This window comes from Acinonyx jubatus, chromosome A2, assembly GCF_027475565.1.
Source record: "Acinonyx jubatus isolate Ajub_Pintada_27869175 chromosome A2, VMU_Ajub_asm_v1.0, whole genome shotgun sequence".
Lineage (NCBI taxonomy): Eukaryota > Metazoa > Chordata > Mammalia > Carnivora > Felidae > Acinonyx > Acinonyx jubatus.
The window spans coordinates 159,016,361-159,039,555 of record NC_069383.1 but is presented as its reverse complement, the minus strand read 5'-3'; the positions used below and the strand labels follow the sequence as shown (position 1 = coordinate 159,039,555).

At 51.8% G+C, this 23,195-nt stretch overlaps 2 protein-coding genes across 3 annotated transcripts; both read right to left on the bottom strand.

Moving 5' to 3' along the window:
- Positions 1-569: 569 nt before the first annotated feature.
- LOC128315002 (mucin-16-like) lies at positions 570-5,825 on the bottom strand. The gene is made up of 3 exons (XM_053220308.1): positions 5,788-5,825; positions 1,882-5,162; positions 570-652 (listed from the first exon to the last, which is right to left on the bottom strand). Exons 1-3 carry the CDS (start codon positions 5,823-5,825, stop codon positions 570-572), a joined length of 3,402 nt encoding a protein of 1,133 aa, XP_053076283.1.
- A 55-nt stretch (positions 5,826-5,880) lies between these two features.
- LOC128314954 (mucin-16-like) lies at positions 5,881-22,742 on the bottom strand. Of its 2 annotated transcripts, XM_053219931.1 has the most exons (4): positions 22,357-22,742; positions 11,627-15,916; positions 9,552-9,656; positions 5,881-6,305 (listed from the first exon to the last, which is right to left on the bottom strand). In XM_053219931.1, the coding sequence occupies exons 1-4, from the start codon at positions 22,442-22,444 to the stop codon at positions 6,139-6,141; spliced, it is 4,650 nt and encodes a 1,549-aa protein (XP_053075906.1). In that variant the 5' UTR covers positions 22,445-22,742; the 3' UTR covers positions 5,881-6,138. The 2 variants fall into 2 exon arrangements, with proteins under 2 accessions (XP_053075906.1, XP_053075905.1); XM_053219930.1 differs by lacking the exon at positions 22,357-22,742 and having other exon boundaries at positions 11,627-16,394.
- Positions 22,743-23,195: the final 453 nt, after the last annotated feature.

The window sequence follows — 23,195 nt, the reverse complement described above, 5'->3', positions numbered from 1 at the left end:
TATTGATTTCTGTGAAGATGTCTGGTGACACTGTGAGCTGAACAGGGCCAGGGGTGGATGTCCTGCTAGAGAACATGACGTCTGTCCTGGAGGCCCCAGCACTAGACTCAGTGGAGACCTTGGAAGAGATGCTCATGTCCTCTGTGGCTGAGATAGTATGGGGGAATATGCCAGTTTCCTGTGGTTCCGGGGCCATGGACGACTGTGACTGTGTCTCAGGCTCCGTGGTTCCAGAGAGGCCAGGCGTTGGTGTGGAAGCTGTGGCATCCCCATCGAGGGAGGAGGTCTTGATCGGAGACATTCTTGTGGCTATCTCTGAGCCAGCTGGGGCCGAGGAGCGGGATTCCCATGTGGAACTGAGGGTCCCCTTGTGGGTCACTGCTGTGTTTTCAGAAGGGTGAATAGCTTCTGTAGTGGTAGAGACTTCAGATGGGGTCCATACATAGACTGAGGTTTGACTGAGACCTGAGGGTGAACTAGTTACACCTTCTGAGCTCGTACCCCATGTGATGTGGGTCCTCGGCAGGCCAGCGGTGAGAGGTGAGGTGACAGAGTCAGAAGGGAAAGGACTACTGGCTGGGAGAGTGGAGGACACTGCAGAGGACGAGGTCATGGCATGTAAAGGCACCAAGGAAGATGGAGAGCTGATGTCCTGCTCAGAAGAAGGGCTTGAGAGTGACACACCCTCAGATCGCCTGTCCATGCTAGTGGTCACGTCTGAAGGTGGAGAACCCTGAGTCACAGCCGAGAGCGTATGAGGCTCCAAGGCTGTCGCTAATGTGCCCCAGGCTAGCATGCCCTGGGATATAGCTTCCGGGGGAATGGTTTCAGTGGCCTTGGCTATAGGTGAAGATTCTGCCATGACTGGTGAGGCAGAGAGCCTGGTGTTGATTCCCATGGGGATGCCTGGTGACACTGTGGCCCGAGTAGGGACAGGGATGGAAGTTCCACTCTGGGAGATGGACACTGTCCTGGAGACCCCAGACCTAGTACCAGTGGACACTTCGGAAGGGACGGTAATTTCCTCTGTAGCTGAGGTGGTGTGCTGGGATGTGATGGTTTCCTGTGGTTGCGGGGCCAGGGAGGACTTTGTCTGTGTCTGAGGCTCCGTGGTTCCAGAGAAGCCAGGCATTGGTGTGACAGCCATTGTGGTCCCACCAGTGGGGGAGGTCTCAATCGGAGTTGTGCCAGTGGCTGTCTCTGAGACAGCTGGGGCTGAGGAGTGGGCTTCCCATGCAGTACTGAGGGTCCCCATGTGGGTCATTGCTGTGGTTTTGGGAGGGTGAATAGCTTCTGTAGTGGTAGAGACTTCAGATGGGGCCCATACATCGACTGAGGTCTGACTCAGACCTGAGGGTGAACTGTTCACACCTTCCGAGCTCGTACCCCATGTGATGTGGGTCCTCGGCAGGCCAGTGGTGAGAGGTGAGGTGACAGAGTCAGAAGGATAAGAACTACTGGCTGGAGGTGTGGGGGACACTGCAGAAGTCAAGGACATAACTTGTAAAGATGGCACCAGGGAAGATGGAGAGCTGATGTCCCGCTCAGAAGAAGGGCTGGCAGGTGACTCATCTTCAGAACTTCTGTCCCCACTAGTGGTCATCTCTGGGCGTGAAGAACCCTGAGTCATGGCTGAGTGTGTCTGTGCCCCTGATGCTGTGGCTGATGTATCCCAGACTAGTGTGCCTTGGGGTATAGCCTCTAAGGGAATGTTTATAGTGTCCATGGTTATAGGTTCAGATTCTGTCATGACGGGGGAAAGAGAGAGCCTGGTGTTGATTTCTGTGGGGAAGTCTGATGACATCGTGAGCTGAACAGGGCCCGGGGTGGATGCCCTGCTAAAGAACATGATGTCTGTCCTGGTGGCCTCAGTATTAGTACCTGTGGACACCTTGGAAGGGACAGTGATTTCCTCTGTGGCTGAGCTGGTGTGCCGGAACATGTTGGTTTCCCATGGGTCTGGGGCCAGGGACATCTTTGATGGTGTCTCAGTCTCCGTGGTTCCAGAGAGGCCCGACCCTTTTGTGGAAGCCATGGCATCCCCACCAATGGAGGAGGTCTTGACATGAGATGTGCCTGTGTCTGGCTGTAAGCCCGCTGGGGCCACGGGATTAGATTCCCATGCAGAACTGAGGGTCCCTACGTAGGTCACTGCTGTGTTTTGGGGAAGGTGAGTGGCCTCTGTATCAGTAGAGTCTTCAGACGAGGCCTGAATCTCTACTGAGGTTTTACTCAGACCTGAGGGTGAACTGATCACACCTTCCAAGCTTGTGTTCCAAGTGCTGTGGGTCCTCAGCAGGCCATGGGTGAGAGGTGACGTGACAAGTACAAGAGAAGGAGGATTACTGGTTGGCAGTGTGGGGGACACTGTAGAGGATGAGGTCATGGAAGATAAAGGCACCAGGGAAGATGGAGAGCTGATGTCCTGCTCAGAGGAAGGGCTTGGGTGTGACACATCCTCTGAATGTCTGTCCATGCTAGTGGTCGTCTCTGAGTGTCTAGAACCCTGAGTCGCAGCCGAGTGCATCTCTGCCCTTGATGCTATGGCTGAGGTACCCAAGGCTAGCGTGCCCTCAGATGTAGTCCTAGTAGTACCATTCTGTTCACTCATGGTTAGTTTTTCACCATTTGTCACAACTTTCATTATATGGCCCCTGGTAGTATCTGATGACCTCATGGACTGAGGAAGTGTTGGGGTAGATATTTTGTCATTGGTGTATTTCTCTGTTCTTCTCTCTTCATTTGTAGGAGTGTAACTTAGCAAAGGAGCTATACCTATTTCCGTTGTAAAGAATGGTATGTATGAGGTAGTTGGTTTGATCGTGTTCATTACATTGAATTTTTGAGTTGTGTCCCCTTGAGGAGTGGAGGTAGTGGTTGTGGCTGGTGACACAGGTTTCCCAGTAGTCCAGTCATGTGTGGGCAGAGAATCACGCAGTGAAACGGATAGGAGGATATTGGGGTCAGTCTTTGTATTTGGATGGTCAGTGAAAGCCATTGAACCAGGCAGAACTTCCATATTTCTTTTACTGGTAGTCCAACTTGTGTCTAAAATGTCAGGAAGTAAGGTGTTCATCTTCTCGATACCAGAAGTTGAAATGGGCATAGATGCAGTTGTGTCTGAAGGAGTCAATGTTCTCATATTTGTGGACCTCATATCTTCAGCTGAAGCATGAGAAGATGGACTGGGTGGGCTGGTTCCAGTAACAGTCATAATGCCATGGGGAGTAGATAAAGAGCCTGATTCTGTGCTTGATGCTAAGGATGAAGTTGTGCCCATTGCAGAAGTTGTTTTGGGAGAACCTGTGACTTTCAAAATTGAAGTTATGTCTTTCATAGCCGAGGAGCCTGATGTTGAGGCAGAAGCAGTTGTGGATGACCAGGTGGAAGGATGCTCCATGGCAGATGTGAAGGTCTCCGTAGCCAGGTTGCTGTCCATGGTGCTCTCTCTCCTCTCTGGGTTGGACATGGTAGTCAGGACTGAGTTGGTTCCCATAGTGGTGATAGTGGTGATGACACGTGGAGGGGGGGCTGTGGTCATACTCATCATGCTCGCTTCTGCAGGAAATGAGGTCTGTGACAGTTGCTCAGTCATAGAGGCAGCCTTACTAGTCGTTACACTTGTGACGGCCACCAGCGTCTTAGACTCCATTGAAGGAAATACACCAGATGGTGAAGAGTTCATTTTTCCTCCTGAAGCATCATTGGTAGGGCTGGTGATGGCTTGGCTTTTAAAGGTCAGAGTTGCCGATGTGGTTTGTTCTCTGGAGGTGAGATGCAATGTGTCTGTGGCTTCTAGAGATGCACCATGAATCAGATCACTCCCAGTTGTCTTGTCTGACCGTGTGATAGCAGATGAATAAGCCGCACCCACAGATACACTTGTTTGTTGTTCAGCTGTTCCAGTAGCCACTGCTGAGGAGGAAAGTGTCCTCCCTGTAGAACTGACTTTGGGCAAACCAGTGACATGTGACTGGACAGCTGTGTCTGTGACAGTCCATGGAGAGGTCCCTGGTGCTTGGGTGCTGACTGTGGCCCTGGACTTCCTCTCCGGGCTAGTCATTATAGTTGAAACTGACCTTGCTCCCCTGGGGCTGGAGGTGATGATCACCAAGGTGAGAGCCCCACCCTTGCTTGTTAGTTCTGTCGGATATGATGTCACAGAAGGGACCCCAGGTGGAGATGCCATTTCAGTGGTCTCCAGTCCAGTGATGGACTCAGAATTGGGCCCCACTAAAGGGGAAGTAGCAGATATAGAGGAACCAGTTGTGTCTTTTGCCATACTGGTGAGGCTGATAGTGGCTGAGCCTTCTGACCTGTCAGAAGTCCAAGGTCCTGTTGGAGGAATGTGGGTTGTGAGGGTGGTGGTAGCTGTGTCTGGCTTCACAGGGGAGGCACTCGACATTGGGTCACTCCCAGGTATCTGCTTTGGCCATGGGCCAGATGAATAAGCCTTCCCCACAGATCCACCTGTCTGTCGTTCAACTGCCATTGCCTTTGTACTGAAGGCCGTGGAAGGAATGACCACGGTGCTGACCCACGGCATGGTTTTAAGTTCAGATTTATCTGCCACTGAGCCTGTGGCTACCTTGGAGATAACTAAACGTGTTGCAGAGTCTTGAAGACCAGTGGAAGATGTGCTCAAGGGGAAATGAGTGTCCACTGCGGTCCCCTCGGTGGAGCCAAACCGTGTGGACAAGTCCATTTCAGTTGTCTTTGAAGTCAAGCCTGAGCTGACTTGCTGAACCTTCCCTGTGGCACCTACAGAAGTTGATTCTGGGTGGAAAGAGGACATTGTTCCTCTTGACTGGCTTGTCCCTTCTGGTGTCCCAGAATAAGTACTAGCCCAGGCCTCAGCCGGATGTGTGGAGTGTGAGATGTTATTTGTAACTACTGCCATTTCTGTGGATGATTCTGCTGTCATCGTGTTTCCTGTGGGCAAGGGAAGGAGTTTGGTGCTGACACTCCCTGTGTTCGGGGACTGAAGGGTGGCCAGTCCCACTGTGGTATCCACAGGGACAGTCTCTTTTGGAGTCTTCCTAAGAGAAGTCCCCACAGTGATCCTGGTCTTGTGGCTGCTGCTGGGCTCCTTGGAGCTTGGATTTAGGATATCTTCAGATGTTCCTGGGCTGCTTGTGGGCAGGCCTGTGACTGAAACAGCTCTTCAGTTAGGAAGTTTGCAAGGAGGTAAAAATGGGGCTCTTCTGATTTTGATTCTCCTTCCTCTCTCCTTACAAATCTGCACATAATATGTTCCTCTAGATGGCAGGAATCATACTGTCCAACCCTGTGCCCAATGTTGGGTACATGGGCTTGGTCTACTGGCTCTCAGAGCTCCCTCTGGCATCTTAGGTTTTTATATCAGTGTGGCCTCCATGCAGACCTATATACCACATCTCATGTCTTAGTGGAGGGTAAAGATTCTACACAGGAATAGAGAAAAACTCTCCCAACTTTTGGTGGAGAAAAACTCTCCCTCTCCATTTTTCCACCTTGGTCCAGCCTTCTCAATCAATCTCTTTTAGTCTAATATCTGTCTTTATCCCCTAGACCTCAAAACTGTGATTCTAATGAAAATTTCTGTGGCTTGGTTTTTAACAGGTTAAGGGAAGAGGTAGATTAAGGCACCTTACTTCCTATATATTTTCTTATTCTTTCACCTCTAATTAGGTGAAATGAAGAACCTTTCCACCTTCTAGCATAGAAAGATACGTCAAAGTATTGCTTTCAGGAATCAGGACAGCTGCATTCATCCACCTAGCACCTTAAATGGACACCTCCTCTCACCTGCAGAACACTGTAACAGTGGACAGCATTATAATCATTTTGTAATTATGAATTGTCCCGTAGAATAAACCAATGGCATCTCAGGTCTACCTTTCCCTGTTCTTGGCAGTCCCTGACCTTAGTGATGGTATCTGAATTAGGAAGGCCCTTCACAATTGGTCAGCTGTTTGGTAGAGACATTATATCTGTTCCTAAAGCTGAAATGATTGGCTCTTGAACATATAAATTACTAAGGAGAAGCAAGTCATATTAGAAGTCAATAAATCTCCACTTAAAATGTTACCAATAGCCTCTGGGTACAACAGCAGAAAGTTTTGATTATGTACCAGAACCTGGGACTGAGGAAATCAATTATTTTAGTCCAGAGACCAATCTTAAGCATAATGTACACAGAGGATCATACATACCCAGTCTGCCTGCAGTCACCAGAGACATGGGGTCACCCGTTGACCACGTGGTGCCTCCATACGCCCCCTCACTCAGCTCCCCAGTGGTGGTTCTCACAGACTCCTGAGGACCTGAAGGAAAAGAGGATTGACACGTCAGCCTAGCTTTCCTTCAAGATGGGAACACACAAGAAATGCTCTCACTAGGCACTGACTCAGCATGTCCTCATCTGTCTCTGAGAAGGCACATGGTGAGGACTGACTCTCTTGGCACGAAATCAAACTGATAAGGTGTCTTACATCATAATTATAGAAGAGTTTCCTGTTGATGGTGGGACTGCTGAATTGATTGGCCTCAAGCAAAAGCATTTGGCAGTAGTCTGTCTCTAGCACCTATGTGAATTCACCATTGGTTGATTTTTCTCTCCCATGTTTTAGACTCTCCATAAGTAAAATAAGGATTATATCATGAATTATTATATCAGATTAGCAAACATATGCAAATAATATGTCTTGGTTATGCACTTTCTTAGTTCCCTTTATCATTCTTTTATAACTATCATCATGCAGACTTCACATCTGGGGAGGGTAAAGGTAGGCTCAGACTGGAAGGAACTGAATTTGGACTCAAGGATGCTAAAAGCGTCACTAGTTACATAGAGAAAGTAGAATGATCCTACTAGATATGTGTAACCAGATGGACATTCTCAGCAGGAATCCTCTCTTTACCTTTTTGAATAGTATCCACCAAATCTCAGAATGCCCAGTGCAAGAGAAGTCAGGAACTAGGTTCTTACTTGTAAATGGGATACAGGTATTAACACATGGAGCTGAGCTGGGCTGTACATCAGAGGAGCTCTCCTCAGTGGCTAGAGTCACAACTACACCATATGTGGTGGCCTTTGGTGGCCTGGCCACAGAGATCACCTTAAGGGTCCTATATTCTCCCACAGTAATGCTCATGCACCAAGGATATTCTGGGGAGCCAGTGCCTGGGAAAACTGTGGTTTTCTGGAATTGAATGTTGGTGAATAATGTAGACAGTGTCAGTCCAGAGGCAAGTGAAGGAGAATTAGGGGTTCTGGATTTCTCTGCCTTGGAAGAAACATAAGAAGCTGAAGTTGAGCTTAGAATAAGTACCAGAGGGGACAGGGATTTGGTCTTTTCTCCAAATCCTCCAAGACCCAAAAAAGAAGGTCTTGTCTATGATGGAGCCTCTAGACCTCTGCTCATAGGAGTAGTCATCTCTGAGAGTGAAAAACTGAGTCTCAGCAGAGGGGTTCCTTCCCAGGAGGCTGTGGTCGTGGTGTCCAGAGTTAAGAGTGCTCTTTGCCGCAGTCCTAGACGGGCTTGTTGGTGTGTTGAAGGTCATGTGTAAAGAATCAGCCATGTGAGGCAAGACAACGGTTGATGTTGGTTCTTCTGGGGATGCCAGTGTCACCTACTGACTGAGTAAAGCCTGGGATAGGTACAGTTTGCTGGGAAGCAAACTCAAGTCCCAGTGATTTCAGTAGTAGCATCCCTGAACATTTGGGAAAAGATCATGCTTTTGTGTCTGTGGCTGTGCTAGAATCCTGAGAAATACCAGTGTCCCTCAGTCCAAGAGTCTGTGAGGAACCAGATTCTTCCCCAGTCCTTGCAGTTTTACAAAGAATGGAGGCTGAAGTATAAAGGTTGGTTGCCTCTGGAATGAAGGCTGTAACCATTGGTGGCATGACATTGTGTGATTCTGAGTGGGTAGGAACAGGAGAACATGACCAGCCTCAGAACTGGTTGCCCAGACAGAGTCTACCAGTAAAACTGTAAAAGGATGAATTCCCTCTGTGTCTGTAGTGGTCTCAGAAGCAGCCAGTGTCTCCACTGAGGTACTGATCCAACTTGGAGAACTCCTCTCAATTTCTGTGCTCACACCCACCGGCAATCTGGTTTTCACTAGACCCGGTGAGTGACCCCGTCATCTCAGTGGTGTCTCACTTCAGAAAATGGTTTACACTGTCATCTCTAGTGTAGGAGACTTCAAGTTCTGTCCCTTGGAACTTGTACTCAGAGTCAGATTTCCTTCAGGAGGGGTCACTGCTACTGGGTACTTATGCCCTGACATTGTGAATGCTGTAGGAAGAGTTGAGGGAGGGCTCTGCTTGCCTTCCATGCTGGTAAGGACTGGTGCTGGTAAGGACATGATGGCCACTCCTGTGCTGCTGACCACCCAAAGATGCTTGACCTTACCCGTCCTGGACCCTGAAGAGAAGGCTTATACTGAGATGGATGGGCTGGTTTTGGGCTCCAGAATGAGTTCCTGAGAACTTGTGTCTCTATGAGAAGTTGACCTGGTAATAGTTGCAGATGATGGATATGCACTAGTTGTCAAGATCAAGGTATATACAGGGCCAGGCAGAGAAAGGGACCATTTACATCAGGCTGTGTGCTTGGCTTCTCAGAAGAAGCAATGGAAATGTATAGAGTTGTCAGTTCAGGGCTTTCAGCAGTCTGACTCATTCCTAAAGTCTCAGCAAACATAGTGGTCATCTGCTGGCCACAAGGAGAAGCTGTGACATGATACAGTGTAGTTGTCCCCCCAAGCCCTCCATTGCTAAAATGTGTATTCATGATTTTAGGAAGTATTAGTGATTATGGTAAGGTTTCTATGATTATTAGATTGATCTCTTTGAGTTTGCTTGGAGAGAACATTTAACAAATCCTGTTTCTGACCAGTGGGGGAGAGTCTGTCCTTCCTTTTCTATATCTACTGCTCCTTCCCCATATCTGACCCTTATTTACCAAGTGCCTATGGTCCCTGCTTCCCCACCTGAAGCCCTGGATTACTGGATATTATCTCTAAAGATTTAGGGCATAATTTAATATGTATATTATCTTATTATTTCTTATTTTGGAAACTCCTATTTGGCCTTTAAAGAGAATCTAAGGGCAGGGAAGATTAGATTATAAAATGATAGGTCAGTCTCTAAACCTCTATCGCTTCTACCTGACAAGAGAGAACCATTTCCTTTTCAGGAAAACCTCCAGGACACAGAGTTGACTTGCTCATGGTATCACATCCTCCAAGATAGTGGCTTTTTCTCATGTAGGGCTCATTCCAGGAACTATCAACCACCCCTGACCAATCCTTATCATGCTAGCTCTGGACCTCTTTTGATAAGAGCCATCTACTAATGAAAACGTCCTGAACATTGAATGGTCTCTTGTGTCCTTGGAGATATTTAAGTCCCATATTGGAGAAATAGGGCCAAGAGATCTACATTTTTTAGGAGAAACCCAGGTGCTACCAACATCTCAGGCTAGTTCTAGCAGAAACACAACTTACCAGAGAATAGAAAACATGGTTCCTAGAGAGACAAAGTTTAGCAGCAGCTGTCATACCTGCAGAATCAACCACTGTCACAGGTGTTGAAGGGTCACTGTTCAGCCATGAGGAACTTTCATATGTGGGGAAGTGAGTAACGGACACCACAGTCCCATCAGTGCCTGTAGGAGAGACAGGTGGGTTGGATGGATACTGGTCAGTTTAGAGGGAAAGCACCTGAGAAAAACTAATATGTGCCCAGTTTAGGAACAAAGACATTTATTTATAAGGAAATGTTATTCAAAGGCTAGAGACAGGAGAACCCAGATTTGGGGGACTAGAACACCAGCTCTGCGTGAGAATTGCGCCGTGAACAAGCACGATGAAATAAGACATTAATGGGCAATAATTGAGCCTCTTCTCTCTCTAGTCCCAGAATCAACAGAATCCACATAAAGTCTGGGATCACGGACATCACGTCAAAGTGCTGGTCTAGTCCATAAAAAATGGGCTTGTCAAAGAGTGAGGCAGATGTCTGTCCAGGTGACTTTAAGTCAGATATCCTAATAGGACATAGAGGAGGGCATATGCCAGATAGGGTCAGGAAAGGCTGTCAGATTCCTGATAGGAACCTGCTTGTTTTATAACCAGTGATGGCCAAGGTGATGTGATCAGTCATCTCAGGGAGACAAGACAGACACAGAAGCCACATACTTCTATTCCCACTAGTCTTTTTTTTAAAAAAAAATGTTTAATGTTTGTTTACTTTTGAGACAGAGAGAGACAGAGCATGAACGGGGGAGGGTCAGAGAGAGAGGGAGACACAGAATCTGAAGTAGGCTCCAGGCTCCAAGCTGTCAGCACAGAGCCTGACGCGGGGCTCAAACTCACAGACTGTGAGATCATGACCTGAGCCGAAGTCAGACGCTTAACCGACTGAGCCACCCAGGCGCCCTCCCACTAGTCTTATTGAGATGGACCATCAATCGAAGATACCTAGGGAAGCTTAGTCATGATGGGCTGATTCTTATCTGGGTGAGAACAGGTGACCTCAAGAAGAAGTTTCAAAATCTAAACATAAGAATTTAGTATTCTACCATATTATGTAGCAATTCCATTACTAGGTATTTTTCCCCAAAGAATCAAAAGGACTCAAATAGATATTTGTACAGTAATGTTCACAGCAGCCTGATTCACAATGAGCAAAACATGGAGATAGCCCAAATGTCCATCTATGTATGAATAAGCAAAAGGCGCTATATATCTACAATGAACTATTATTCAGCCTTAAAAAGGAAAGAGGGGCGCCTGGTGGCTCAGCTGGTTAAGCGGCCAACTTCGGCTCAGGTCATGATCTCACAGTTCATGAGTTTAGGGCCCACACTGGGCTCTGGGCTGACAGTTCAGAGCCTGGAGTCTGCTTCAGATTTGTGTCTCCTTCTCTCTCTGCCCCTCCCCTGCTCATGCTCTGTCTCTCTCTCCCTTAAAAAAAAAAAAAATAAACATTAAAAAAAGGAAAGAAATTGTGATACAAGCTACAACATGGATGACCCTTGAAAACATTATGCTAAGTGAAATAAGCCAGACACAAAAGGACAAATATTACATGATTCCACTTATATAAGGTACCTAGAATAGTCAGATTCACAGAGACAGAAGTAGAATGGTGATTTCAGATGCTAGGAGAAGGGGAAAAAGAGGAGTCAGTGTTTAATGGGAATAAAGTGTCTGTTGGGGAAGATAAAGTTCTGGAGATGGATGATGGGGATGGTTACACAACAGTGTGAATGTGCTTAATGCCACTGAACTGTATATTACCTCAATTAAAAAAAAGGTTTTAAAAAATGTGAGATTCATCAGGAAGTCTACACTGCACACTATAGAAGGGCAACCCCATACTACCGGTAGAAAACCAGACCCAGGGGCTCTAGTGGCCCCCTAGCCAATTGGACATTTCCCTGAAGCCGGAATCCTGATGCAAGACAAGTCAAATATCCTGTTAAAAAAAGGCGAGGAGATTTCTTACCATCTTCAGTGACCAAACCAAGGAGAACAAAGCCATTTCCAAGAGGGCAGAAAGAGCAGGTCCTTACTCATGGATGGGGGCAAGCTATCCAGATCAGGAACAGATGGTCTGACCCAGAAGTCTCACCTCTGTCAGGTGGAGCCTCTGACGGTACAGAGACAGATGTCCAGGAGGGCTCTCCCTTGGCTTCAGAAGAGGTAAATGTTCCTGATGAGGTCCTGGCCAGGCCACTCTCCTCTCCCAGGCTGGTGTGCTCTGGCCCTGAGGAGGAAAGAGTCTTGGGAGAAGTTTGGCTTGTCTGTGCCTGAAAGTCAGTAAGTGCCGATGAGGAGATCCAACTCGAGGCCGTGGGGTCTAGGGGAGAGGCCCCGGTCACTCCTCTGGCGGATGGATCAAAAGAATCAGCACTGTGGCTGATGCCGGAGGATGAGTAAGCAGAGGAGTCGATTTCCCTTCCGGAAGATGAGCTGGCCTGTGACATGAGTGGACTTGTCCCTGTGCCCTCCCCGGTGCCCACGGAAGATGTGGCCTCTGGGGGAGATGGGGGAGAGCTTCCACCCAGCAGTTCAGAGGCCAGGGAGGGAGCTGATGCCTTCTCAGTAATTATTTCCCTAAACTTAGGGACGGATGAGGTGGAGCCCACAGTTTCCGGCATTGTGGGGGCAGAGCCCAAGGCAGTGGCCACCTCAGGGGACACAGAGGAGACTGAAGAAGAGGGTTCTGGCCCAACTCTCTCTGTGGTCACTGATGATTCTGACCAGGGGCCACGTTGCCTTCCAGGAGTGGTGGCCTCAGACAAAGCCGGGACCCCCACAGTGCTGTGTGTTAAAGGCAGAGATGAATTCCACTGGGCAACTAAACTTGTTCTCAGATTGACTGTGGTTTTTCCATGGTCAGACGTCTGAGCGACCCTCCTGCTGGTTTCCACAGAGCTAACCATGGCAGCAAGACTCTGAACCTCTGCAGTCCGCCTTGGGGGTGAGCTCGTCTCGTCTCGAGACACGGAGCCGGCCGGTCTTGTTGCCTCTGATGTGAGTCTTCTCTTGGGTGTTGAAGTGGTCAGTGCTGCTGGGGATGTGGGCTCTGTCGATGGAGAGGTAATGGGGAGGGGCCGAGATGAGCTCTGCCCGGCTTCTATGCTGGAGAGGCCTGGAAATCTGGAAGCAGACACATCGGTGCCGTCCCTCATCCCTGAGGCTGTGATAGCTATGGTTGTAGTATCTGAGGGTGAATGAATCAACGAGGCGGACGGACTCATGCTGAGCTGGTGGGAGGCTGTGGCTGTGGGGGGAGTTAAGTCCCCACCCGTGCCCACGGTGGTCGAATCTGTATTTTGGAGAACAGTGGTGTCTACCCCTGGATCTGCAAGTTCATGGGAAGGTACAGAAGGTGTAAATGTAGCAAATGTCTTGGATGAACTTGGACTTGAAGCATCGGGAGCATTTAAGGCCCTTTCCTCTGTTGAGCTGGTACTCAGCCACGTTACCATGGGGAGAGACGTACTGAGAGCCCGGAGCCAAGAAGTGATTGTGCTCTCGTTACTGGCGCTCAGGGTCAAGGACTCACCTGAGGCGTCAGAGGTCAGTTCCAATGTGCTGCTTCCAGAGGGAGGGGAGGCAGAGGCCACGACAGACACTGGTCCTAGGGTTGACCGTGTCCCGAAGCCAGGGGATTTTTCTGCCGGATCTGTGCGCTGGGATCCAGTGAAGCGTTCAGCTGTGTCTGTGCTGGCCCCTGCCATCCTGTCTGGGCTAGTGGGACTGGGTGTCCTTGGGATTTGAGGACTTCCAGCATGAGCAGCTGGGCTGGCGGACTCTGTTCTTGCATAAGTGTCTGTGGTTCTGAGCTCCTTCACCAAATGGGATGAAGAGACCTGAGCTGAACGTGTCACCATGGGATCCGGAGGGGGGACGTATGTGGCGGAGGCCCCGGTACCACTGGTGCCGATCTTTCCGGGAAGTGACATCACAGGTGGCGACCCAGAAGAGTAAGAGATTTCATCAGTCTCCATTTTTGCTATTGATACAGCCGTGGTGGCCTTCACCGAGGGTGAGACAAGGGGCATGTGACTCTCTGGACTGGTTTGCACCTCTCTGAGGAGGACGCCGGGTGAGTCTGTTGGTTCTGGGCGGGTGCCAGAGGTAGCAACGCTCTCTTCTGATGGCTCCACTGACGGGGCTGACGATGGAGTAGCCAGGGGAACAGAGACGCCCCTCCCTGTGTCCGCACTGGCTGGGGAGTTGCTAAGTGATGAGGAAGTCCTAGAAGATATGGGCATGTCCCATTTACTAGCCTCAGCTGTGCCGGCTACAGTGCTTGCGGTGACCTTCTGGGCTAAAAATGTGGTGGCCACTGGGACTGGGGCAACAGAAGCAGCAGATGAAGACGAGTTATCAGGCGAGTGAACTGCAGTTGTTTCTGGAGCCAGAGGTGGGCTGGTTTCATCCCCAGAAACTGTAAGCCCCCCAGAGGACAAATCATAGGGGGCCCCAGACAAGGGGCCAGCCAAGTGGCTTGTCCTTCGTACAGTCCTTGAGCTGGAAGCACCAGTGGACTGAGATGCACTCGTTGAGACCCAACGGCTTTCCTTGGCCAGGGAGGCATGTGTGGATGTCTCAGGTGGAGATGCGGTTCCAATGGGCGGGTGGGTTGTTCCCGACTTCCTTTCCCCACCATTTCCCTCTGTGGGCTGCATCCTGGTGGAAGGTCCGGAAGGAACGGTGGCTGGACCTCTTGGGTTGTCTGTTGAAGGCTGCCACACAGACACTCCTTCCGTGGAGCTGGTTTTTAGGGAGCTGAATCCAGGAACCACGCCGGCCGCAGAAAGAAGAGGGGCAGTCGCTGACACAGTGCTTCGTGCCGGAGGCGACCTTGTTGCAAATTTGGGACTCGTCTCCAGCCAGGCATTGCTGTGAAGTACAGTGTTGGTCTGTGACATGGCAGCTGCAGGAATAAAAGCAGGGGTCCTCGTCAACCGAGAAGTTTTAGGAACAGTGGTGTTGGCTGACTGTGCAATGGAGGTGCTGTTTGTGGTCCTGAAGGCATTCGCTATATGGGATGAGGGGTACTCACCTGAGCGTGTAGCCCAGGAGTCCACGGCTGAGAGGGTTTGCGTGGGCACAGAGGTGAAGGCCAAGGTGGTCTTGTCTCTGGAAACAGAGGTCTCAGGTGGAGACACAGATGGATTTAAAGGTTTCTTTGAATCCTCTCCAGTAGTAAATAAAAGGGTGTTGGTCTCTTCTGACGCAGAGGAGGGGGATGGAGAAAATGAAGTCTTCATTCCAGACACACTGGTGATGCTGAGGGTTCCAGGGCCACTCGATGGTTCCGAAGCCCAAGTCCCGGCTGCGGGGAGGCTGGGAGGGTCTGGGGTCTCGGGGGAGGTGCTGAGGGGGAGCATGCTCCCTGCTGTCTCTTCCCCTGGGGGAGATGGACGGGCCAGGGTAGAGGTGGCACTTCTGACCCTCCCAGCACTTGCCGCTGGATTATTTGCCGTTATGGGAAACGTGACAGCTGAGTTGGGCTCCGTCCTCTCTGGGCTCCCCGGGATCCCCGTGGTCGTGGAAGAGGTAACTGTCTGCACTGAGGATGTGCTAGAGCCTGGCACTTTATCACCCAGATCTGAAGCAGGTGACAGCAGGGAAACACTGGGGGTTAGCGTGGTGTCTCCCTCAGAACCAAGCTCAGGGGAGGCAAAGTGATGTTCCGTGTTGGACCGAGGCAGTCCTGGGCTCCTTTGCTCCCCGGAATCTGGAGTCTCTCTAGATGACGTCTCGGGATAAGTAGAAGAGACCGTCTTGGAGGGCAAGCGTGTGGCTCCTGGAGTACTTGGATTACCAGCCGCCCCCACCTCGGCTGGAGTGACTGGGGCACTTCTCATGGTCTGAGTCAAACCCGTGAGTGTCTCAGATGAAGCCGTATGTTCTGTGGGGAGGTGGGCTGTGGTCCAACTCCTCCTGGTGCTGCTGTTTCCCACCCCACTGGGGACAGTCAGCTGATCAGTGGCTGGGCCGCCTGTGGCTTCTGTGAAGAGTGTGTCTGTCGAGGTTTCTTGGGGTGAAGTTCCTTTGGAGGGGCTGCTCTTTGCAGTGACTTCCGGAGTGGGGGAAGGGCTGACAGAGGTTACCACAATGCTTGAGGACCCCCCAGGATCTGTTTCTGTCCAGCGTGTGCCCTGGGATTCACTCGCGTCCTGAACGGAGCCTGCCTGGGTCTGTGACGCGGCTGTTGGGGTGCCGGAGAGGGGTGCCCTGGAGGGCTCAGAGTTCCCACCGGCAGCCGTGCTTCTGAGCTCGCCCTCTGGGTCAGATGAGGACACCGGAGCCCCACGTGTCACCCTGCTGTCAGGGCTGGAGGCTGTGGTGATAGTCAGACTGTTCTCTATTCCAGGAGCAGAGACACTGGTCGCGGTCTCAGCTGGGGAAGTAAAAGACAGGGCACTTTTGTCCACGGTGGCCACAGCTGCGGAAACCTCACGTGATAAACTGGTAACGTGCGTGTCCTGGGTGGTTTCAGCACTATTGCCTGCTGTGTTACAGGACAGGGTAGGAGCACTGGACCCAAGGAGGCCCATGGGGCCAAGCAGGGATGCGTCAGCATTTGCCTTTCAGACGCGGGTCTAAGATGTGCCCTTGGAGAGCCAAGCCGGCTGCTGGCATCCTCCACTGGGCTCCCTGCAGTTTTTTCTGGTGGGCGATGTAACTGGGATCTCTGCACTTGTGCTGGACACACTTAGGTCCAGATGACCCCTGTGCACATGGGAGGTTGGGGGAAATCGGGCAGCCTTTCTGAAAGGATGTGGCAACCACAGGAATTTCCCTAAAATAAAAATCTGACCGTATCAGTCCCCTCCTTCAAATCTTATTCGTTTGCCTGTCATGTCCTTAACGATCCACCTTGTCTCTCCCTCTGGCGCTGGTTCTCAACCAGGTCTGATGTCCCCCCCCCCCCCCCCCCCACCTTCCCCGGGGAATATTCCAGAAAGGGACCACAGGTTTGGTTTGTTACGATGAGTGGTGCTCTGGTGCCACCTAGTGGACAGAGGCTAGGGATGCGGCTACCAGCCCCATAAGACAGGCCAGCCCCCACTGCAAAGAATACTGGACGCCAATGGTCAAGAGGCTGGGGTCCAGGGGCGCCTGGCTCAATTGGTTAAGCGTCCGACACTTGATCTCAGCTCAAGTCATGATCTCACAGTTTGTGGGATTGAGTTCATGTTGGGTTCTATGCTGACAGTGTGGAGCCTGCTTGGGATTTCTCTCTCTCTCCTCTCTCTGTCCCTCTCCCCAACTCACACTCTCTTTCTCAAATAAAAAGCTAAAAAAAAAAAAAAGATTCAGTTCAACCTTGTGTTTTCTCTTTACTGAATTTTCTAAGTGTTCTACAATGAGACCACATTACTTCCACTGGAATTTTCAGGAAAGTCTGAGAAGGAGAATAAATATCACTGCTCATTTATTTTTTCTTCTATAAGGTGACTTTTAAAAACAGTTCAACCATCTCCTCCTCTGAAAGGTCTTCTTTGAAGCTGGGATATTGTGATTTGTAATAAGAAATGTATATATTTGATCTTTGTTCTTGTTTCTAGGAAAGAGCTCCTAAAACCCTTGGAATTGCCCAAGTGAAGGGAGCTATAAAGGTGTCTTTTGTTGTGCAAATGAGGTGAGTTTGGGACCACACCTAATGATGGCGGCAGATGAGGGCTACAGAAGAGCACCAACCAGGTGATTAGGGGGTTGGAACTTTCAAAGGGTGAGGGAGAGGGTTTAGAGGTTGAGTTCAACCACCAATGGCCAGTGATTTAATCATTTCTGTGTCATAAAGCCTCCAAAGGGCAGGCTGGGAGAGCCTCTGGGTTGATGAGCACATGGGGATGGGAGAGTGGTCCCCTGCAGAAGGCATGGAAGGTCTGAGCCTTCCCCACACCTTGCCCTCTGTGTCTCTTCCATCTGGCTGTTCCTGAATTATATCCTTATATAAGAAACCAGTAACCTAGTAAGTAAATGGTTTCTCTGAGCTCTGTGAGCAGCACTAGCCAATTAATGGAACCCAAGGAGGGGGTTGTGGGAACTTCTCATTTACAGTCAGTTGGTCAGAAGTACAAGCAGCCACCTGGTCTTGCATTTGGCATCCTGAGTTGGACGGGGTCACTGGAACCTCTGATTTGTAGCAGGTTGGTCAGAAGGACAGCTAACAGCCTGGGCTTTGCAATTGGCATCTGGTGTGGGGGAGCAGGCAGGGGGGCAGTCTGATAGGACTAAGCCCTCAACCTGAAGAAACTTTTAAAAAAATTTTTTTAATGTTTTATTTTTGAGAGAGAAAGAGAGACAGAGCATGAGCAGGAGAGGGGCAGAGAGAGAGGGAGATGCAGAATCCGAAGCAGGCTCCAGGCTCCGAGCTGTCAGCACAGAGCCCGACACGGGGCTCGAACTCACGGACCGTGAGATCATGATCCGAGCCGAAGTCGGACGCTTAACCGACTGAGCCACCCAGGCGCCCCAAGATCATTTTTTCTCATAGTCCGTGGTACACACAGCTCTCTCCAATACCTGAGTGTCACCAGCTACCCCTCCACTCCCTCCTTCAATTGAGCTTTGCATTATGGTCTCTACATGAGGCAACAGAAGGTGTAAGGATCAAAGGTACATTCATCAGCTCACTCTTTCTCCGGAGAGTTCTTTTTGAGAAGGTTCTGGTATAAAGTCCAAAAGCTGAGACTACACAGGCTTTCTGTCCTCCAATTGGTAAGGAATGAAGTCTCAAAACAGAGTAAAGATCAGGACTGTGAAAGCTTGCTGGACCTAGAAGGCAAGGAACCCTTAGGACCGAGTAGGTCAGGTTACCATCTTATAAGCAATTAAAGAGATGGAGGCAGGTTGGGGGACTGGAGCACAGAGAGGTCTCAGTGGCAGGTCTCAGAAGGCAGAAACTGGTACAAATGATCCCAGAGGACTTGACAGGAGTGGATGCGACCAGTATTCCCAAGGAGGCACAGCCCCCAGCACGAGAAGCCCAGCACAGAGGACAGTAGGCACTGAGCAGTCTTCCTGCAGAAAGGATGGACTGGAAGGAGCTAGAACAAGATGTTTAGCCGCATCCCTGGCCTTTACTCATCAGATGTCAGTAGCCCCTGCCCTCTTGGTTGTCCACCCAAAAATATCTCCGGACATTGCCAATGTCCCCAGAGAGCCAACATCACACCGTGGTGAGAACCACTATGTTGGAGGCATCATCTAACTTAATCTAGATTTCACTAGATTTACTCAATCACACATTTATTCTCACATTCTAGATGCAAGTCTGGGGGCTCCGAGAGGTTACCTCCCTTGTCCAGGAAGTGGCAGAGGCAGGATTTGAACCCAGGCCGTCTGGCACCAGTGTCTGTACTGCTAACTGCCCTGCTATGTGGCATCTTTGCCATTCAAATATAGGGAACAAATTAGACTCTGGGATGGGGAAGACCCATCGCCCAGGGTCAAGGAGTGGCGGGCGCCGTAAAGAACCCAGATAAGAGTTCCAGCCTCAAACTCCCTCTTCTTGTCTACACTGGTTCCCACCAAGGGAACGTCCCACCAGATGCCCCAGCAGCAGGGAACTTGCCTCTGTGTGTGCCAGGGCTGACGGCCAGGTCCAGGCTGAGACCCACTGGCACCCCTGCCTCTGGGACCGAGTGCGGATGTGGACAGAGAAGGTAGCCTGGCAGTCAGGAGGGTCGGAGGGGGAGGGATAAGGGCCAGGCTTTCTCCCTCCCGCCTGTCCTCAGGGAAGCCAATATTCATGAGTGAGGCAGAGGAGATGTGCCAGGAACAGAGTGAGTGCAGGAGAGGGGCCAGGACGGACAGTGACCAACCTGTCGGGGTTTGCCCTGGGCTTTCTCAATTTTAGCGCTTAAAGATTCACATCCCAGTATCTGGCAAACCAGGATGGCTGGCTGGTCGCCCTCCTGGGTGTGTCCTCCTGACCCAGCATTCATGGCCCCGCAACCCTTGGCCTGTGATGCACTAAGGCGTCCGGGGACAGCTCTGAGGTCTGAGCAGGGAGCCAGAAGATGAGGCCGGTACCCAGGCTGGTACCCACATCCAGAAGCCAGATCTAAATAGTGGCAGGTGATGCAGAGTGTGGTGCTTGGAGTCAGACACCCTGGCTTCCAGGCACAGCTGTCCCCACCCCCCACCCCCCCAGCCACATGGGGGACCTTCTTCTGAGCTTCTGTCCCCTCATCTGTGAAATGGGGAGGGTAACCTGGACCACTGAATCTACCATCAAGAGTGGGTGGGGTCCTGTGTAAGCCACTGTGTCTGGCCTTGACTCTCCCAGAAGGTGGGAGGGGCTCATTCACCTGCTCAGACTGGCCACCTGGGAGAAGCCCCAGGAACATCCAGTGCCAAGCTGGACATGAAGAAGCCCGGGGCTGCCCCACCTGCCTGGACCCATAGGGAAACATGAACAAATCTTTCCTCTTTTCTGGGAGATGAGTCATAAGTGGTGAAAAATGAGCTGAAATTCTGGCCAGAGCGGGTTAGACTCAGGGGCCCACATCTGAGTTCCAAATACCCTCTGGCCACTGTCCAGGGACCCAGGAAGGCATTCAGCAGAGCACGGAGAGAGCGTTGTGTGTTCTATGCTGTGCTGGCCCTTGGGGAGCCCTGCTGGGAGGGGTCAGCAGAGGAGAACCACTCATCTCCCCTGGGGGAGGTACCCATGTGCCAGGCAACTCCCAGGACACGAGTGATCTTTGTCAGCCCTCTTCCCAGGCAGAGGGTGAAGTCAGGGCTTAGGAATCATCCAGACACTGAGATCTGGACCCTTGCTGTGTGGCTTTAAACAAAAGGCTTAACCTCTCTGAGCCTGTCTCCTCTTCCATCAAATGGGAGGTAGCAGTGGCCCTGTTCTCACCCACGCAGGCTCAATCGAGATAATGCAGGTAAAACCCTGGCACACAGGATGTGCACAATACAAGATGATGGTCACTAAGGTCCTGTGGGATCTTGGGGTGTCTCAGCCCCAGGGGCAAGGTGGGAGAGAGCACAGGAAGAATATGGACGGGGTCCAACGTAGAGGGAGAGGTGAGTGAGGAATGCTTTTCCTCCAGCTCTGGAGTTTGTAAAAAAAAAAAAAAAAAAAAAATCACTCTTTGAGGAGTTGGAAACTCAGAGAGGGTAAGTGTCTGGCCCAAGAACACAAAGCCTGTCAGTGCTAGATTTAGATTTCTTTTCACCTCAGCCCACGATTAAGGGATTCCTTTCCGGCATTTAAGTCAAAAGTCCTGGAGGGTGTCTGGATTGATTCCAGGGGAATCCCTGCCATGAGATGTGTCCCAGGTACTATGGAAATGATGGGACAGTGGGGAGGGATGTCAACCCATAGTCCAGGTGACCAGTACTCCCTGGGACAGGAGCAGGAGTCTACCCAGCTCCAACAGCCCCCTGCATCAGACCCAGAGTGAACCTTGGGGACAAAAGCTGTTAAACAGCCTCTGTTTGTGGCTACGTGCTTTGGGGACAGCTCAGGGGGACACGCCCCATCGGAGGTGGTGGGATTGTCCTGTACAAACCCGCCCACCATTCAGGTCATTGTGTGGATGCCTCACAATGACGTCTAACCACAAAGCTCTTCCCTGGGGCCAGAGCCGGGCCTCAGTGACTCAGGGCTGGGGGGCTGGGGAGCCTTCCCCACCTGTTCAGGGAGCTGCAGCCTGGCCTGGGTGAGGGAAGGGCGAGCCAGATCCCAGGCTGCCAGTGTCCAGGGTCTCATGCCCTTCTAGGATGGGGAAGGCCCTCTCGACTGCCCTTTGGCCCTGGTGGCCTCTGTTTCCCGGCTAAATGTTGAGGACGGTCCTTTCTCCTGGGACAAATAAAGGAACAGCTACTTAGGCACCTGGCATAGGGCAGATGCCCCCTTCTACCAGCCTCTGGATGTCTTGCACACCAGAGGTTTGGCTAGAAAGCCCAGGCTGCCTGCCCAAGGAAGCGGCTGGTGTAAAACAGTCCGGGGGTCTGGACAGCCCAGGGGCCACATGTGGAGAATCTTGGAGCTTCTCTCTGTAGAGGAGAGAGTCTGGCCTCCCCCCACAGCATGCAAACACACCAAGCTGGACCCCTACCTTTCCCTGAGGCCGGTGGGCTTCCTCGAGGCAGCAAGGGCCCAAGCTAATCCTCCAAAATGACCAACAGACCTGCAAAGACCCCTTGGGATCGAAGAACACAGCTCCCCGAAACCTCACAGGCTGCCTTCCGGCTTCCACCCCTCCCCTGCGCATCCCCCTATCATGCAGCCCAAATACACTCACATCACACCGAACTAACCCAAACACACCTGGCAGCTTCCTGCCTCCTGGCCTTTGCACACCCAGTTCTCCCTGCCCCTCCCTCTCTCCCACTGATCGTGCCTGTAGAAATCCCTGCCGACCCCAATGCCACCCTGCAGTTTAGGGAAACTCCCTGCCCTCAGTGCTCCTGCTCAACCGTGCACCCCTAATGACTGGGCAGCCGCCCGCCTTGCCCAGCAGCCCGGAGCTTCTGGAAGCCCAAAGCTGTGACTGGGTCATCTCCCACCTGAGAGCCAGGCACGGGTGTCTACAGAACCAGCCCCCCAGCCAGTGAGGGTGTGAGCGAGCCCGTGAATGAAGGAATGGACGGCTGGCCGTCTCCACACGGAGCCTGGCAGATATCGAATTCGTGGCACAGGGATTCGGTGAACTTGCCTGTCAGTTCGGAACACGCAGCCTCATCTGGCCAGCTGTGACTTGGGCCTTTGCCAGAAAGCACAAGACCTCCGCTGACCGCGAGGGGCTTGGAAGCCTCAGGCACGTGTCACGTCTGCTCTGTCCTCTACTGGCCCAGCCCAGCCCGGCTTACCTGGCCCACAGGTGAGGAGGAGGCTGACGGCCAGAACCAGCAGGTGCCTGCGCTGGCACCCCCGGGGTGCCGGGCCCTCCCAGCCCATGCTCCTGCCTGGCCGCCCCAGGCTGTGCTCCTCACCCCCTGAACAGGTCCCGGTGACTGAGCCCAGCCCGGCCGGCCGGGCCCGGCTCCTGGGAGGGTGCTGAGGACACGCCTTGCTGAGCTGCCCGAGAGGGGCAGGGCCTGCCCTGGGGGAAGAGTGGTTTGCTGCTGGCAAAGGTCGGCTGGCATTATCTGGTGCCCGCGTAGTGACTAACACCTGCAGACCGACACCCTCTGTGAGGAGGGGCAGGAGGGGACCCCCGCCCCCCCAGCCAAGCCTGGCTCCTGAGTCTGCTGTCCATGGGTCCCCGTGGCTTAAGGAGGGCAGGGACCGAGGCATGGACCTGTTGCACTCTCTGAAGCCCCGGGCGTCTACGGGACACCTTCCTGCTCAGGACCTGGTACCAGCAGACTGGAGCTGGGTGGACCCTCCCCGGGGGAGGCACGGCTGGCTCGGAGAATTTTGGAATGTGTGGGAGTGGAGAGGAGAGACTGCGTTCCCACATGGGAACTCCCCGGCTGCCAGGGGGGCCGAGGGCTGGGCCTCTTCCATCCATACCACCCCTGCCTCCCGCTCTGCCCCATGTGGCAATCACGGGGTCTGCAGTCCCGCACCCCAGAGCCGAGCCCTGCAGCTGTCCCTGCCGGGGGCCTGAGGAGCTGGCATGGGAGGCAGGTGGGGGATTTGGAATTCTGCCTCCTCCTTGAAAAGCCCACAGCGTCCACAGGCTTCTTATCACCCCCAGGCTGAG

Bases quoted from the DNA above. Each gene is read 5' to 3' on its own strand.
- LOC128315002 (XM_053220308.1), bottom strand. From the start codon at position 5,825: ATGATTATAATGCTGTCCACTGTTACAGTGTTCTGCAG. The intron at 5,163-5,787 runs GTGAGAGGAGGT...TCCTAACTGAAG, and splicing joins ACTGTTACAGTGTTCTGCAG to AGCTGTTTCAGTCACAGGCC. The intron at 653-1,881 runs GTACTAATACTG...TCTTCTGAGCAG, and splicing joins CCCTTCCAAGGTGTCCACAG to GACATCAGCTCTCCATCTTC.
- LOC128314954 (XM_053219930.1), bottom strand. From the start codon at position 16,073: ATGGGCCTCCTTGGGTCCAGTGCTCCTACCCTGTCCTGTAACACAGCA. The intron at 9,657-11,626 runs GTGAGACTTCTG...TCTCTCCTACAG, and splicing joins AGAGGCTCCACCTGACAGAG to GCACTGATGGGACTGTGGTG. The intron at 6,306-9,551 runs GTATGACAGCTG...CTTTTCCTTCAG, and splicing joins GACAGTGGTTGATTCTGCAG to GTCCTCAGGAGTCTGTGAGA.